At 33.6% G+C, this 14072-nt stretch overlaps 1 protein-coding gene across 13 annotated transcripts in view; it reads left to right on the top strand.

The window, feature by feature from the left end:
• Positions 1-13623, top strand: part of LOC103103493 (ovomucoid-like) — a 56600-nt gene extending 42977 nt beyond the window's left edge. For all 13 annotated transcript variants that reach the window (XR_008915184.1, XR_008915183.1, XR_008915182.1 and 10 more), the window contains one exon: positions 13409-13623. Coding sequence is in view for 9 of the 13 variants with exons in the window: in XM_056811620.1 (XP_056667598.1) it covers positions 13409-13454 (46 nt within the window). In the remaining 4 variants the exon portion in view is untranslated. The remainder of the gene's footprint in view (positions 1-13408) is intronic.
• The last annotated feature ends 449 nt before the right edge of the window (positions 13624-14072 follow it).

The following is a 14072-nucleotide window of genomic DNA, read 5'->3' as shown; positions in this document are numbered from 1 at the left end:
AATTAATAATTTCATCGAGAAAAATGACAATGGCGATACATCCTTTCAAACCTTTTGGGATGCAGCCAAAGCAGTAATCAGAGGTAAATTCATATCCCTGAGTGCATATATTAACAAACTAGGGAGAGCAGAGATCAATCAATTGGAAATGCAAATAAAAAAACTCGAAAGCAATCAAATTAAAACCCCCCAGCAGAAAACCAAACTAGAAATCCTAAAAATTAAGGGAGAAATTAATAAAATCGAAAGTGCTAGAACTATTAATTTAATAAATAATACTAGAAGCTGGTACTTTGAAAAAACAAACAAAATAGACAAAGTACTGGTCAATCTAATTAAAAAAAGGAAGAAAGAAAAGCAAATTAACAGCATCAAAGATAAAAAGGGAGACATCACCTCTGATGAAGAGGAAATTAAGACAATCATTAGAAATTACTTTGCCCAATTATATGTCAATAAATACACCAATTTAGGTGATATGGATGAATATATACAAAAATACAAACTGCCTAGACTAACAGAAGAAGAAATAGAATTCTTAAATAATCCCATATCAGAAAATGAAATCCAATAGGACATCAAAGAACTTCCTAAGAAAAAATCCCCAGGGCCTGATGGATTCACCAGTGAATTCTATGAAACATTCAGAGAAGAGTTCATCCCAATACTATACAAACTATTTGACATAAGAAGCAAAGAAGGAATTCTACCAAACTCCTTTTACGACACAAACATGGTACTGATTCCAAACACAGGCAGGTCAAAAACAGAGAAAGAAAACTATAGACCAATATCCCTAATGAATATGGATGCAAAAATCTTAAATAGGATACTAGCAAAAGGACTCCAGCAAGTAAACAGAAGGGTCATCCACCATGATCAAGTAGGATTTATCCCAGGGATGTAGGGCTGGTTCAACATTAGGAAAACGATCCACATAATTGACCACATCAACAAGCAAACCAACAAGAACCACATGATTATCTCAATAGATGCAGAAAAAGCCTTTGATAAAATACAACATCCATTCCTATTAAAAACACTAGAAAGCATAGGAATAGAAGGGTCATTCCTAAAAATAAAAAACAGTATATATCTAAAACAATAAGCTAATATCATCTGCAATGGGGATAAACTAGATGCATTCCCAAGAAGATCAGGAGTGAACCAAGGATGCCCATTATCACCTCTACTATTTGACATTGTACTAGACACACTAGGAGTAGCAATTAGAGAAGAAAAAGAAATTGAAGGCATCAAAATAGGCAAGGAGGAGACCAAGTTATCACTCTTTGCGGATGACATGATGGTCTACTTAAAGAATCCTAGAGATTCAACCAAAAAGCTAATCAAAATAATCAACAACTTTAGCAAAGTTGCAGGATACAAAATAAACTCACATAAGTCATCAGCACTTCTATATATTTCCAACACACCTCAGCAGCAAGAACTAGAAAGAGAAACCCCATTCAAAATCACCTTAGACAAAATAAAATACCTAGGAATCTACCTCCCGAGACAAACACAGGAACTATATGAACACAACTACAAAACACTCTCCACTCAACTAAAACTAGACTTAAACAATTGGAAGAACATTAACTGCTCATGGATAGGATGAGCCAATATAATAAAAATGACCATCCAACCCAAACTTATCTATCTATTTAGTGCCATACCCATTTAACTCCAAAAATATTTCTTTACTGATTTAGAAAAAAACCATAACAAAATTCATTTGGAATAACAAAAGATCAAGGATATCCAGGGAAATAATGAAAATAAAAACACGTATGATGGGGGCCTTTCAGTCGAAGACCTTAAATTATATTACAATGCAGCAGTGATCAAAAAAATTTGGTACTGGCTAAGAGACAGAAAGGAAGATCAGTAGAATAGACTGGGGGAAAGTGACCTCAGCAAGACAGTATACGATAAACCCAAAGATCCCAGCTTTTGGGACAAAAATCCACTATTCGATAAAAACTGCTGGGAAAACTGGTAGACAGTGTGGGAGAGATTAGGTTTGGATCAACACATCACACCCTACACCAAGATAAATTCAAAATGGGTGAATAACTTAAACATAAAGACGGAAACCATAAGTAAATTGGGTAAACACAGAATAGTATACATGTCAGACCTTTGGGAGAGCAAAGACTTTAAAACCAAACAAGACATAGAAAGAATCACAAAATGTAAAATAAATAATTTTGACTACATCAAATTAAAAAGCTTTAGTACAAACAAAACCAATGTAACTAAAATCAGATGGGAAACAACAAATTGGGAAAAAAATCTTCATAGAAACCTCTGACAAAGGTTTAATTACTCATATTTATAAAGAGCTAAATCAATTGTACAAAAAATCAAGCCATTCTCTAATTGATAAATGGGCAAAGGACATGGATAGGCAGTTCTCAGATAAAGAAATCAAAACTATTAATAAGCACATGAAGAAGTGTTCTAAATCTCTTATAATTAGAGAGATGCAAATCAAAACAACTCTGAGGTATCACCTCACATCTAGCAGATTGGCTAACATGATAGCAAAGGAAAGTAATGAATGCTGGAGGGGATGTGGCAAAGTAGGGACATTAATTCATTGCTGGTGGAGTTGTGAACTGATCCAACCATTCTGGAGAGCAATTTGGAACTATGCCCAAAGGGTGACAAAAGAATATCTACCATTTGATCCAGCTATAACACTGCTTGGTCTGTGCCCCAAAGAGATAATAAGGAAAAATACTTGTACAAGAATATTCATAGCTGAGCTCTTTGTTTTGGCCAAAAATTGGAAAATGAGGGGATGCCCATCAATTGGAGAATGGCTAAGAAAATTGTGGTATATGTTGGTGATGGAATACTATTGTGCTAAAAGGAATAATAAAGTGGAGGAATTCCATGGAGACTGGAACAACCTCCAGGAAGTGATGCAGAGTGAAAGGAACAGAACCAGGAGAACATTGTACACAGAGACTAATACACTGTGGTATAATCGAATGTAATGGACTTCTCCATTAGGGCAGGTGTAATGTCCCTGAACAATCTGCAGGGATCTAGGAGAAAAAACACTATTCATAAGCAGAGGATAAGCTGTGGGAGTAGAAACACCGAGGAAAAGCAAGTGTCTGACTATAGTGGTTGAGGGGACATGACAGAGGAGAGACTCTAAATGAACACTCTAATTCAAATACTAACAACATGGCAATGGGTTTGAATCCATACATATGTGATACCCTGTGGAATCACGCATTGGCTACTGGGGGTGGGGGAGGGGATGAAAAGAAAATGATCTATGTCTTTAATGAATAATGCTTGGAAACGATCAAATAAAATATTATAAAATTTAAAAAAATATGGCCAATTTATATTTTTTGGTAAATATTCATCTATTTCATCTAGATTGTCATATTTCTTGTCATATAAATGGGCAAAATTGTTCTTAATAATCTCCCTAATTTCCTCTTCATTGGAAGTGATATATCCTTTTTCATTCTCTACTTTTTAAAATTTGAATCACCAATACTTTTATATATTTTATACATTTTTTAAAGAACCAGCTCCATACTACCCATGAGCAATCAATGATTTTCCAATTGTTTAAATCTAGCTTTATTTCTGGGAAAATTGGTTTATAGTTGTGTTCATACAATTCAATACAATTCCCAAATATATTATCAATTTATTCAGTTATTTAGTTCAAAAATTCTTTTACTTTCAATTTTATTAATTTATTCTTTGATTTTTTGTTTTCCATTTTAGTGTTTATCTCGGGCCTTTTAATTTCATTTTTCCCTATTTTTTTTAAAGTTGCATGCCCAGTTCATTAACCTCTACTGTCTGTATTTTGTTGATATAGACACTCAGAGATATAAATTTTCCAAGTACTGCTTTGGCTGTATCCTATAGATTTTGATATGTTGTCTCCTCATTGTCATTCTCTTCAATGAAATCAGTATTTTTTTTTTATATTTTCTTTGATTGACCAGTTCTGAAGAATTAGATTATTTAGTTTCCAATTGATTTTAAATTTGCCTCTCCATGAACTCTTATTAATTATGATTTTATTGCATCATGATTTAAATAATTTGCATTTATTATTCTCACTTTCCTATATTTCTTTGTGATGTTTTTAGGCCCTAGTACAGAGTCAATCTTTGTATATATACCATGTACTGCAGAAAAGAAGGCATATTCCCTTTTCTGTCTATTCAATTTTTTTCAGACATGTATTAACTCTATTTTTTCTAACATTTTATTCACTACCCTTATTTCTTTCTTATTTTTTTGGTTCGATTTGTCTAGTTCTGATAAGGGAAGGTTGAGGCCCCCCCACTAGAATGGTTTTACTGTCTATTTCCTCCTTAAGCTCTTTTATTTTCTCCTTAAAAACTGGAAGCTGAATCATTTGGTGTATATTTATATATATATTGAGTATTGATATTTCTTCATTATTTATATTCCCTTTTATCAAGATGCAATTTCCTTTCTTGTCACTTTTAATCAAATATATTTTTATTTCAGCATTTTCTGAAAAAGATTTATTATTCAAAAAGAGATCATGCTTGTGACTCCTGCCTTCTTTGTCTTAGTTGCAACCCAATAGATTCTGCTCCAGACTCTTACCTTTACTGTGTGTGTGTCTACCTGTTTCATGTGTGTTTCTTGTGGACAACATATGCTGGGATTCTGGTATTTAAACCACTCTGCTATCAACTTCCATTTTATGGGTGACTTCATCACATTTTTATTTACAGTTATGATTACTATCTGGGTATCCTACTCCATTTTGACTTCCTTCTTTAATACTTTTTTCTTTTTATTATTTTCCTTTCCCTTCAGTGTTTTGCTTTTAGTCATTCTCCCCTCTTTCCCCTCCCTTATATTACTCCCCTCCTCCCTTCTATTTCCATTTTACTATGAGACCTTTTTGTCACCTCCCCAGCTTTTCCCTTCCTTATATTACTCTCCTCCCCACCATCCCATTTCTTATTCCCCTTCTACAATTCTATACCCCCAATGTAGTCTGTTGTAGTCAGACTGTAGTCAGAGTTCTTTCTCTGAGCCAATTTCAATGAGAGTATGGTTCAAGTATTACCTGTCACCAACCTCTTCCTCCCTTCCATTATATTGGTTTTCTCCCCCCAAAACCCACACTTCTTTATGTGATATATTTGCCCCATTTTACTTTTCTTTTTCCATTTCTTTTGGTATCATCCTCCCCTACACCCCATTTTTATTTTTATTTTTGTTAGCATATCATCCTAATCATCTAACTACCACACCATCTTGGTATATTTCTGCTAACTACTATGGCAATGATAACAATTGTTAAGAATTATAGATATATTTCCATATAGGAGTATAAGCCATTTGACCTTGTTGAAGCCCTTAAATTTTTCCTCTTTCTTATTTACCCATTTATGCTTCTCTTGGATTTTGTATTTTGTTCTCAAATTTTCTGTTGAAATCTGGTCTTTTCTTCAGGAATACTTGGAATTCTTCTATTTGATCAAATTATAATACTTTCCCTTGAAAAAGTATAGTCAGTTTTGCTGGGTAGTAGATTCTTGGTTGTAGACCCAGTTCCTTAGCCTTCCAGAATTTCATATTCTAAGCCTTCTGGTCCTTCAATGTGAAGGCAGCCAGGTCCTTTGAGATCCCAACTGGGACTCCATGATATCTGAATTCTTTCTTTCTATCTGTTGGATTTTCTCCTTGGTCAGGGAGCTATTGTACTTAGCTATAATGCTCATGGGAATTGTCATTTGGGGATTTAATGTAAGAGGTGGTCTGTGGATCAATTCAATCTCTATTTTACCTTCATGCTTAAGAATGTCAGGGCAGTTTTCTTGGATATTTTCTTAAAGTATGATGTCTAGGCTTTATTTATGTATTTTTTGGTCATGGCCTTTGGGTTAGTCCAATTATTCTTAAATTGTCTCTTTTTATCTATTTTTCAATTCAGTTGTTTTTCAATGAGGTGTTTCATATTTTTTTCATTCTTCTGATTTTGTTTTATAGATTCTTGATAGCTTGTGAATTCATTAACTTTTAAAGGCTGAATTCTAATTTTTAAAGAATGAAATTAATCCACGACCTTTTGATCCTTCTTTTCCTTTTGAACTATTTTTTTTTTCTTTTTAAGTCAACCCTTTCATCTTTTTTTCCCTCACTTTTCAGCTGTTCAATTCTGGCTTTTATGACACTTTTCTCATTTTTATTCATGTGCCTCTGTTTCCAGATGTCCTATTTTTCTTTTGAAATTATCCTTTTCCCACTTTTCTTCAACCTTTCTTATTTGTTTTTGAATTATGTTTTGAGTTCTTCCAGAAACTGAGTCCAATTTGTTGGATTTTTTTGAGGTTTTGCTTGATGTTTCTTGGTCCTTTTCTGTTGGTTTTATTCCATGTTCTTTATCTGAAAAGAAGCTTCAATAATAATTTTCTTCTCTTTCTTCTATTGTGTGCTCAAATTTTTTCTTTCTTTCTCCCTCTTTGTGGGCTGTACATTTGTCCCTCTGTTTGCTGTAACTGTAAGTATGAGATTTTTTTACCCTGAAGGGGATCTTAGATTTTCTTTGCTTTGTTGGTATCCTGGATTAAACTGGACAAGCTAAACTGTTAAAATAATCTGCCCTGAGGCCAAATCTTCACCAGTTGCCTCAGAAGCTGAAAGTACATAACCAGCTGGCCCTTTCCTCTGCTCCTCTCTTCTAGTCACCTCCCTAACAGCCTAGTTCAGAGCCCTGAGCTTCATATGGGGATACTGAGGTACTCTGTTGTAGCTCAGCCTTTGCCCTGGAATCCTAGTCAGCCCGAGTCCTACCACATGTCTCAGTCTATTAGGTGTGTGTGTGTGTGTGGTATTGTATTTTTTACTTTACTCTGGAAATCAATCTGTGTACCTTTTAAGTTGTAATGATCATCTCCCTATATATCTTCTGCCTTGTAGCTAAACTCCTTAAAGAGACCTTCTACTTCCTGTCCACTCACTTTCTAAATAAACTTTTACAAAACTATTCTTTCCAAAATTAATAATCTCATAGTTACCAAGCCCAATAGTCTTTTCTCAATCTTCATTCTCCTTGACCTCTTTTGTAACCTTTGAACTGTTGGTCACTCTCTCCTTGATAATCACTTCTCCCTGAAATTTCAGGATACCATTATCTCCTGACTTTCCTCCTATTTATTTGATTACTCTATGTTTCATTTGCTGAATATTCCTCCAGATGACATGCTCTCCATGTAGATGTCCCTCAGGGTACTGTCCTTAGCCTTCTCTTCTTCCTTTGTATTATTTCACATGGTGCTGTAATCAACTTCCATGGATTTAATTATTTCTTCCTATGTTGATGATTCTCAAATTAGCCTTACCTGCTCCAATCTCTCTTTTGGCTTCCAGTCCCACATCTCTACTTCCTTTAAGATGTCTCAATCTGAATGGCCAGTAGACATTTTAAATTCAATATGTCTGAAACAGAATCCATTATCTTTCCTCCTAAACCTCCTACTCTCATATTTTCCCAATTACATAGTGCTGTCTTCCTAGTCCTTCAGCTTCACAATCTAAAAGTCATTTTGGATTCCTCACTTTCTGTCACTCCCCATATCCAAGCTGTCACTGAAGACTGATGATTTCTCCTTTGCAGCATCTCTTAAATGTGCCCCTTTCTGTCTCTGAAACTGCCAACACTATTATAGGCCAATCTCATATCATGTCATGATCATTGTTATATCCTCCTTTTGTGTCCACCTATTACAAGTCTCTCCCCACTCCAATCTATTCACAGTCACTAAAGTGATTTTCCTAAAGACTAGGTCCAATCATGTCACCCCTCCATTCCCCTACTCAATAAGCTCCAGTAACTCTCTATTGCTTCTTGGAGCAAATACAAAATGCTTCATTCAGCATTCAAAACTCCTTACTGTTTTGATGTAGTGACACTGACCTTTTGGCTAGCTTAAGAGCAAGATACTCCATCCCTCAATCCAAGGAATTTTTTTTTTCTGACTGTCCATCTTATCTGTAATGCCATACTTCATCAACTCTGATTCCTATTTTCTCTGGCTTCTTTTAAGTCCTCAATAAAGTCCCAACTTCTATAGAAAGCTGCCCATAGTCCCCTTCAATTCCTGTGCTTTTCTTCTTTTAATTATTTTCTGTTTTTTTCTCTGTATACATTCATCTGCATGTTGTTTGCACCATTAAATTGTAAACTCTTTGAGGGAAAGGACTGTGTTCTGACTTTCTGTTTCTTAATATTTTTTCCAGGTACTTGTAAAAACAAATTTAACATTCATACATATTATTAAAATAAACTTTAACTTTCTGTTCTAGAATCAATATAAAGTATTGGTTTCAGGGGAGAGTGGTAAGGACTAGGCAACTGAAGTTAAGTGACTTGCTCAGGGTCATACAGTTAAGAAATATTTGAAGTCAAATTTGAACCCAAGACCTCTTATCTTCAGGCATGCTTCTTTATCTACCAAATCACCTAGCTGCCCTTTAACATTCATTTTTAAAAAAAACTGAGTTCTAAAATCTATCCCTCTCTCTTTATTCTCTACCATTTATTGAGAAAACAATCAATTTAATAAAGTTTATCCATGTGCAATCATGCAAGATATATTTACATATTACACATGTCAAAGAAAACAACAACAACAAATCCTAAGAGAATAAAGAAAGCAAAAAAAAGATGTTTTTACTTTGATCAATACAAGTTCCTTCTTCAGGTAGATAGCATTTTTTTTATCATAAGTCTTTTAGGAATTGTCTTTGATCATTATATTGCTGAGAATACTTATGTCATTCACAGTTGATCATCATATATTACTGTTGAGGTGTACAATGTTCTCCTGGTTCTGCTCACTTTGCACCAGTTTGTTAGTCTTTCCAACTTTTTCTGAAAGTATCCTGCTTATCATTTGTTATAGCACAATAGCATTTCACCACAATCTAATACCATAACTCATTCAAACATTCTGTAATTGATGGGCAAGCTTTCAATTTCCAACTTTTTGCCATAACAAAAAGAGCTGATATAATTTTTTTTGTAATATAGATCTTCTTTTTGATAAGTCTCTTTTGGATACAGTCTTAGTAGTCACATTGCTAGGTCAAAGAGTATGCAGGATTTTATAGGCCTTTGGATATAGTTCCAAAATGCTTTCCAGAATATTGGCTACTTTCATAACTTCAACAATGTTGCAATCTCATATCCCCTCCAAAATTTGTCATTTTCCTTTTCTATCATATCAGAGAATCTGATATATGAAGTAATTTTTACTTTAATTTTAATTTCTCTAATGAATAATGATTTAGAGCATTTTTCACATGACAATAGATAGCTTTGATTGTTTTCATCTAAAAACAGCCTGTTCATATCCTTTGGCCATTTATTAATGAGAAATAACTTGTATTCTTATAAATTTGACTCAGTTCCCTATATGTTTGAGAAATGAGACTTTTATCAGAGAAACTTACTATATTTTCAATTATTATTACTGTGTATTTCCCTCTATCCTATTTCCTGATTTATCCTTATTTCTGTCTCCTTTCATCCCATCCCCCCCAAAAGTATTTTTTTGACCACTACCTCCCCCAATCTTCCCTCTTTTCTCTATTTAGCATCCTTTTCTTTTAGGTTTTTTTTTCCCTTTTTACTTCTCTGTGGGATATATAGATTTTTTTAGCCAACTGTATGGATATTATGCCCTCTTTGAGTCAAATCCAAGGAGAGTACTGTTAAAGTACTGCCCACCACCCCCTTCCCCCAGATCTTCAAGTTCACATTACAAGCTCTTTTGTGCCTCTTTTTTAAAATTCAAAGGTATTTTATTTTGCCAATTGCTTGTAATTACTTCAACATATGTTTTCCAAAATTATAAGATCAAACTGTCTTCCTCCTTCCTTTCCTTCCCCTCCTCAGAGAGGGTAAGTAATTTGATCTGGTTAAACATGTATTATCATTCAAAATATACTTCTACATTGGTCACTTTTTTAAGAGAATACTCATATAAAACCAAACACCCCCAATAAAACTAAAAATAAACTCATTTGGAAAATTATATATTTCGATCTGTATCTGACTCCAACAGTTCTTTCTCTAGAGTTTTATAGTATTCTTTGTCACAAGCTAAGTCTTTCACAGTTCATCATTGTACAATATTGCTATTACTGTGTATAATGTTTTCTCAGTTGTACTTATTTTGCTTTGCAACAGTTTCTGAAGATCCTTCCATCTTTTCTCTGAAACCATCCTACTCATAATTTCTTATAGCACAACAGTATTCTATTACCATTATATGCCACAATTTTTTCAGTCATTCCACAATTGATGTACAATGATGTAAAATGATGTACAATTAAAATTGATGTACATCCCCTCAACTTCCAATTTCTTGCCTCTAGAAAAAGAGCTATTTTAAATATTGTACCTCTTTTTTTTTGTTAGATAATTTACTCCATTCTTCCAGTACTTTACCCTTCTCCTCTCTTTCTCCTTCCCTTATTTTTTTAGATAACCCATCATAGTCAATTCACAGTCATGATCTCTTGAGTATATATACTCTTTTTAACTATATTGATAAAGTTCTTAGGAATTATAAGCATCATCTTTATATATAAGGATACTAACAGTTTAAATTTATTGAATCTTTTCAGGTTTTTCTTTCCTGTTTACCTTTTTATGTTTTTTTTTCCTGAATCTTGTATTTGAAAGACAGATTTCCTATTCAGATCTGATATTTTTTATCAGTGATGCTTTGAAAGTCCTTTATTTTAATAAATGTCTATTTTTTATTCCCTTGCAGAATTATGCTCATTTTTCTGGGTAGGTAATTATTGGTTATAATTCTAGGTTTTTTTGCCTTCCAATCATATTCCAAGCCTTTTAATCCTTTAATTTAGAAGCTTCTAAATATTGTGTGAGTCTGCTGTGACTTCACAATTTCAATTGTTTCTTTCTGGATGGTTGAAGTATCTTTTTGAACTGAGTACTATAGGATTTGGCTATAATACTCCAGGGAGTTTTTATTTAGTGAGATCTCTCAGGTGCTAAAGGATGGATTCTTTTAATTTCCAATTTGCTCTTTGATTCTAGGATAGCAATACAGTTTTCTTTGATAATTTCTTAAAATATAATATCTAGCTCTTTTTTTTTTTAATTTTCAGCTTTCACATAGTCAAATAATTCTTAAATGATCTCTTTTGGGTTTGTTTTCCAGGTCAGCCATTTCCCCGCAATGAGATATTTCACATTTCTTCTATTTTTTTCCATTCCTCTTATTTTGTTTTATTGTTCCTAAAGTGGAGTCTTTAGCTTCTACTTTGCCAATTCTAATTTTTAAGGAATTAGGGAATATTTTCATGAGTGTGCCTTTATACTGCCCTTTCCATTTGGCCAGTTCTACATTTTGAGTTCTTTTCTTCAGTTTACTCTTTAATATCTTTTTCCATGTGATCAATTCTGTTTTTTAAGGAATCCCCTTCAGTGGACTGCTGCCTCTTTTATCATTTGGCCTATTCTATTTTTTAAATATTATTAATATTATTATGTCTCCTTTACAAAACTGTTGACTCATTTTTTTTTATGATTTTCTTGCATTACTCTCTTTTCCAAATTTCTCCTATACTTCTCTTATTTGACTTTAAAAACTTTTTTTGAATTTTTCTAGGGATTATTTTTGGGTCCAAGACCAATTTCCATTTTCTTTTGTTATTTTTCTTTTTTTTACTTTCTTGTAGTTCTTTTGACTTTTTTTGACTTCTAAGTTTCTTTTGGTCCTCCCTTAGTGATTTGTGTATGGTCATATTATTTTTTGTCATTGTTATTTGCTTATTTTCTATCCTACTTATTGACTTTTAACTTTTTGTTAAAATTAAGCTCTATTCCTAGGGTGAAAGGGGCACTGTCCCAAGCTTCAGGCCTTTTGTTTTACTGTTTTCAGAGCTTGTTCTGGAGTCTTTAAGTTTTCATTTCCTCTAAGGTGGTATGTTCTCAGGAGAGGTGTGGTCACTGCTCTCCTCTCTTGTGCTCTTCTCTGGGATTCATCACAAGGACTCTTTTCTGTACTCACACTATGACCAGGTTCCCCACTCCACTATAGCTATTTGCTGTACTGTGCTTGTGCTCCTCTTCATTCAGATATGGTGACCCAGAATCATGTATGACAATGTAAAAAATCCTACCTACACCCAGTGCCACCAAAGGATCCCCTTTAATCTCATTCTGAACAGTTGTTTGACCCCCTTACCAACCATGGACTGAAAGACCCAGAAGTCATTACTGCCAATTTAGTTGTTCCTAAGGCCTGCTGCTAATTTGGAATTGCTGGGGTATGATCTGTTCTGGACTGAACTCTATCCTCACATCATTGAAATACACTTTTCCTCTTGATTTTCTAAGTTGGTCATGAAAATTGTTTTACCTCATCCTTTTCTTGGTTCTGCTATTCCAGAATTCACATTGAGGTATTATTTTAAAGTCATTTGGAGGGAAATTTGGGAAAGGTCAGGTAAATTCTTGTCTTAATTACACCATTTTGGCTCTCTCTGCCTTACCACTTTTCTCTATTCACGAGATTTAGCATAGTGATGTCATATAGTAGGCACTTAAAAATATTTATAAGTTATTTGGATGTGTGGGTATTTTTCTCCTTAACTACGAGGCTTCTACAATTGTCTTTAGTATTATTTGAAGATTCTTTATTTTTCTTCATGGTCTTAGGTTGCCTTCTCACACTCTGGATATTGGATTATTTGTCCCTTTTAAGATCAACATATCTCAGACTACATAGGAATGGCCATCATTCAACATATTTTGATGAATAATTGAAAACTTGCTTCAAATAAAAATAACTAATTGTATATTCCTATTCTCTATTCCTCTGGATATAAACAATCCTTTGATAGAAACCACTTCCCTAAATGGATGGTTTTGAATAGAAAACAAAAATCATTATATAGTGAAATATATCATTATAAACTGTGATAAGGTTTTAAGAAAACATTGGTTGGTAGGTGGGGAGGAAGTATTTTATCTAATATGTATTTTATTAAAGGGCATTAATAAAATGCTCTATGAATTCAAAAGTGTAACCTAAATTTAGACCACTTTGTTAGTAGACGTTGTGGCCTACTTTTGGGCAATATGGTAAAGAAGAATGAATGTCTTTTTTCTTTTATCATATTTGTCTACATTTGTATCAATATGGTAACATGGAGAACAATGTATGTTTGACAAAACTGATAGCATATAATGAAGACTATAATTACATCCATATGATAAAATAGACAATTTCTTATTGCCATTCTGCTACCCCGAAATTACAAAAATATCCCAAATCCTTCCACAAATAACATTAGTTATTGCCTCCCTAATCACATGATTCTCTTGCAGGAAAAGCCATAATTCTCTGACCTTAAAGCATATTGGCAAATGCTGAATCCCCACACAGGACAGTAGCAACAGAGTTCTTTCTGCAATCACTTTCCCAGCATAGAACTGGTACATTGACCATGGGGCACCCTCTAGCATTTGGCTGAACTACAATCAATGTTAACTTTAGATGTGCTTGTTGATTTTCTTCCTCAATAAATAATCCTCTGCAGAAATTCTGAGAATTGGATGGTTTTTCCTATATCAATGTGCTTAGTACATAAAATGCATTTTATTATCTCATTTTAAAGGATTAAACAGGTCATAGTTGGAGAAAGGATCCCCAAAGTACACAAAGTATTGAATTTTTCATTGTTACAAAGGACTTTTCAGTCATGACTGAAGGGGAGTGGATTTGAAGTCAAGAATTGCTTTTAAATTCTGATTCTCTTATTTGTTTGACCTTGGGCAAGTTACTTTCTCTGGTCCTCATGTAATTTATTTCCTCTCTGGGCCTCATATGAGAAATTTCTCTCATGTAAAAAACACAGTAATTGGAACAGATAATAGGATAATGGGGGTTATAAGAAAAGGACCCAAGAAATCATTTAGTCCAAGTCTTTAAAGTACCTTATAAATCTATATCCCTTAGAAACACTTATAAAAATTATTGACTCATAGAGTT

The sequence above is a fragment of the Monodelphis domestica genome, chromosome 1 (assembly GCF_027887165.1).
Source record: "Monodelphis domestica isolate mMonDom1 chromosome 1, mMonDom1.pri, whole genome shotgun sequence".
NCBI classification, from domain to species: Eukaryota; Metazoa; Chordata; class Mammalia; order Didelphimorphia; family Didelphidae; genus Monodelphis; species Monodelphis domestica.
Note: the sequence above shows the minus strand (reverse complement) of the source record. Positions and strands in the feature narration are given on the sequence as shown.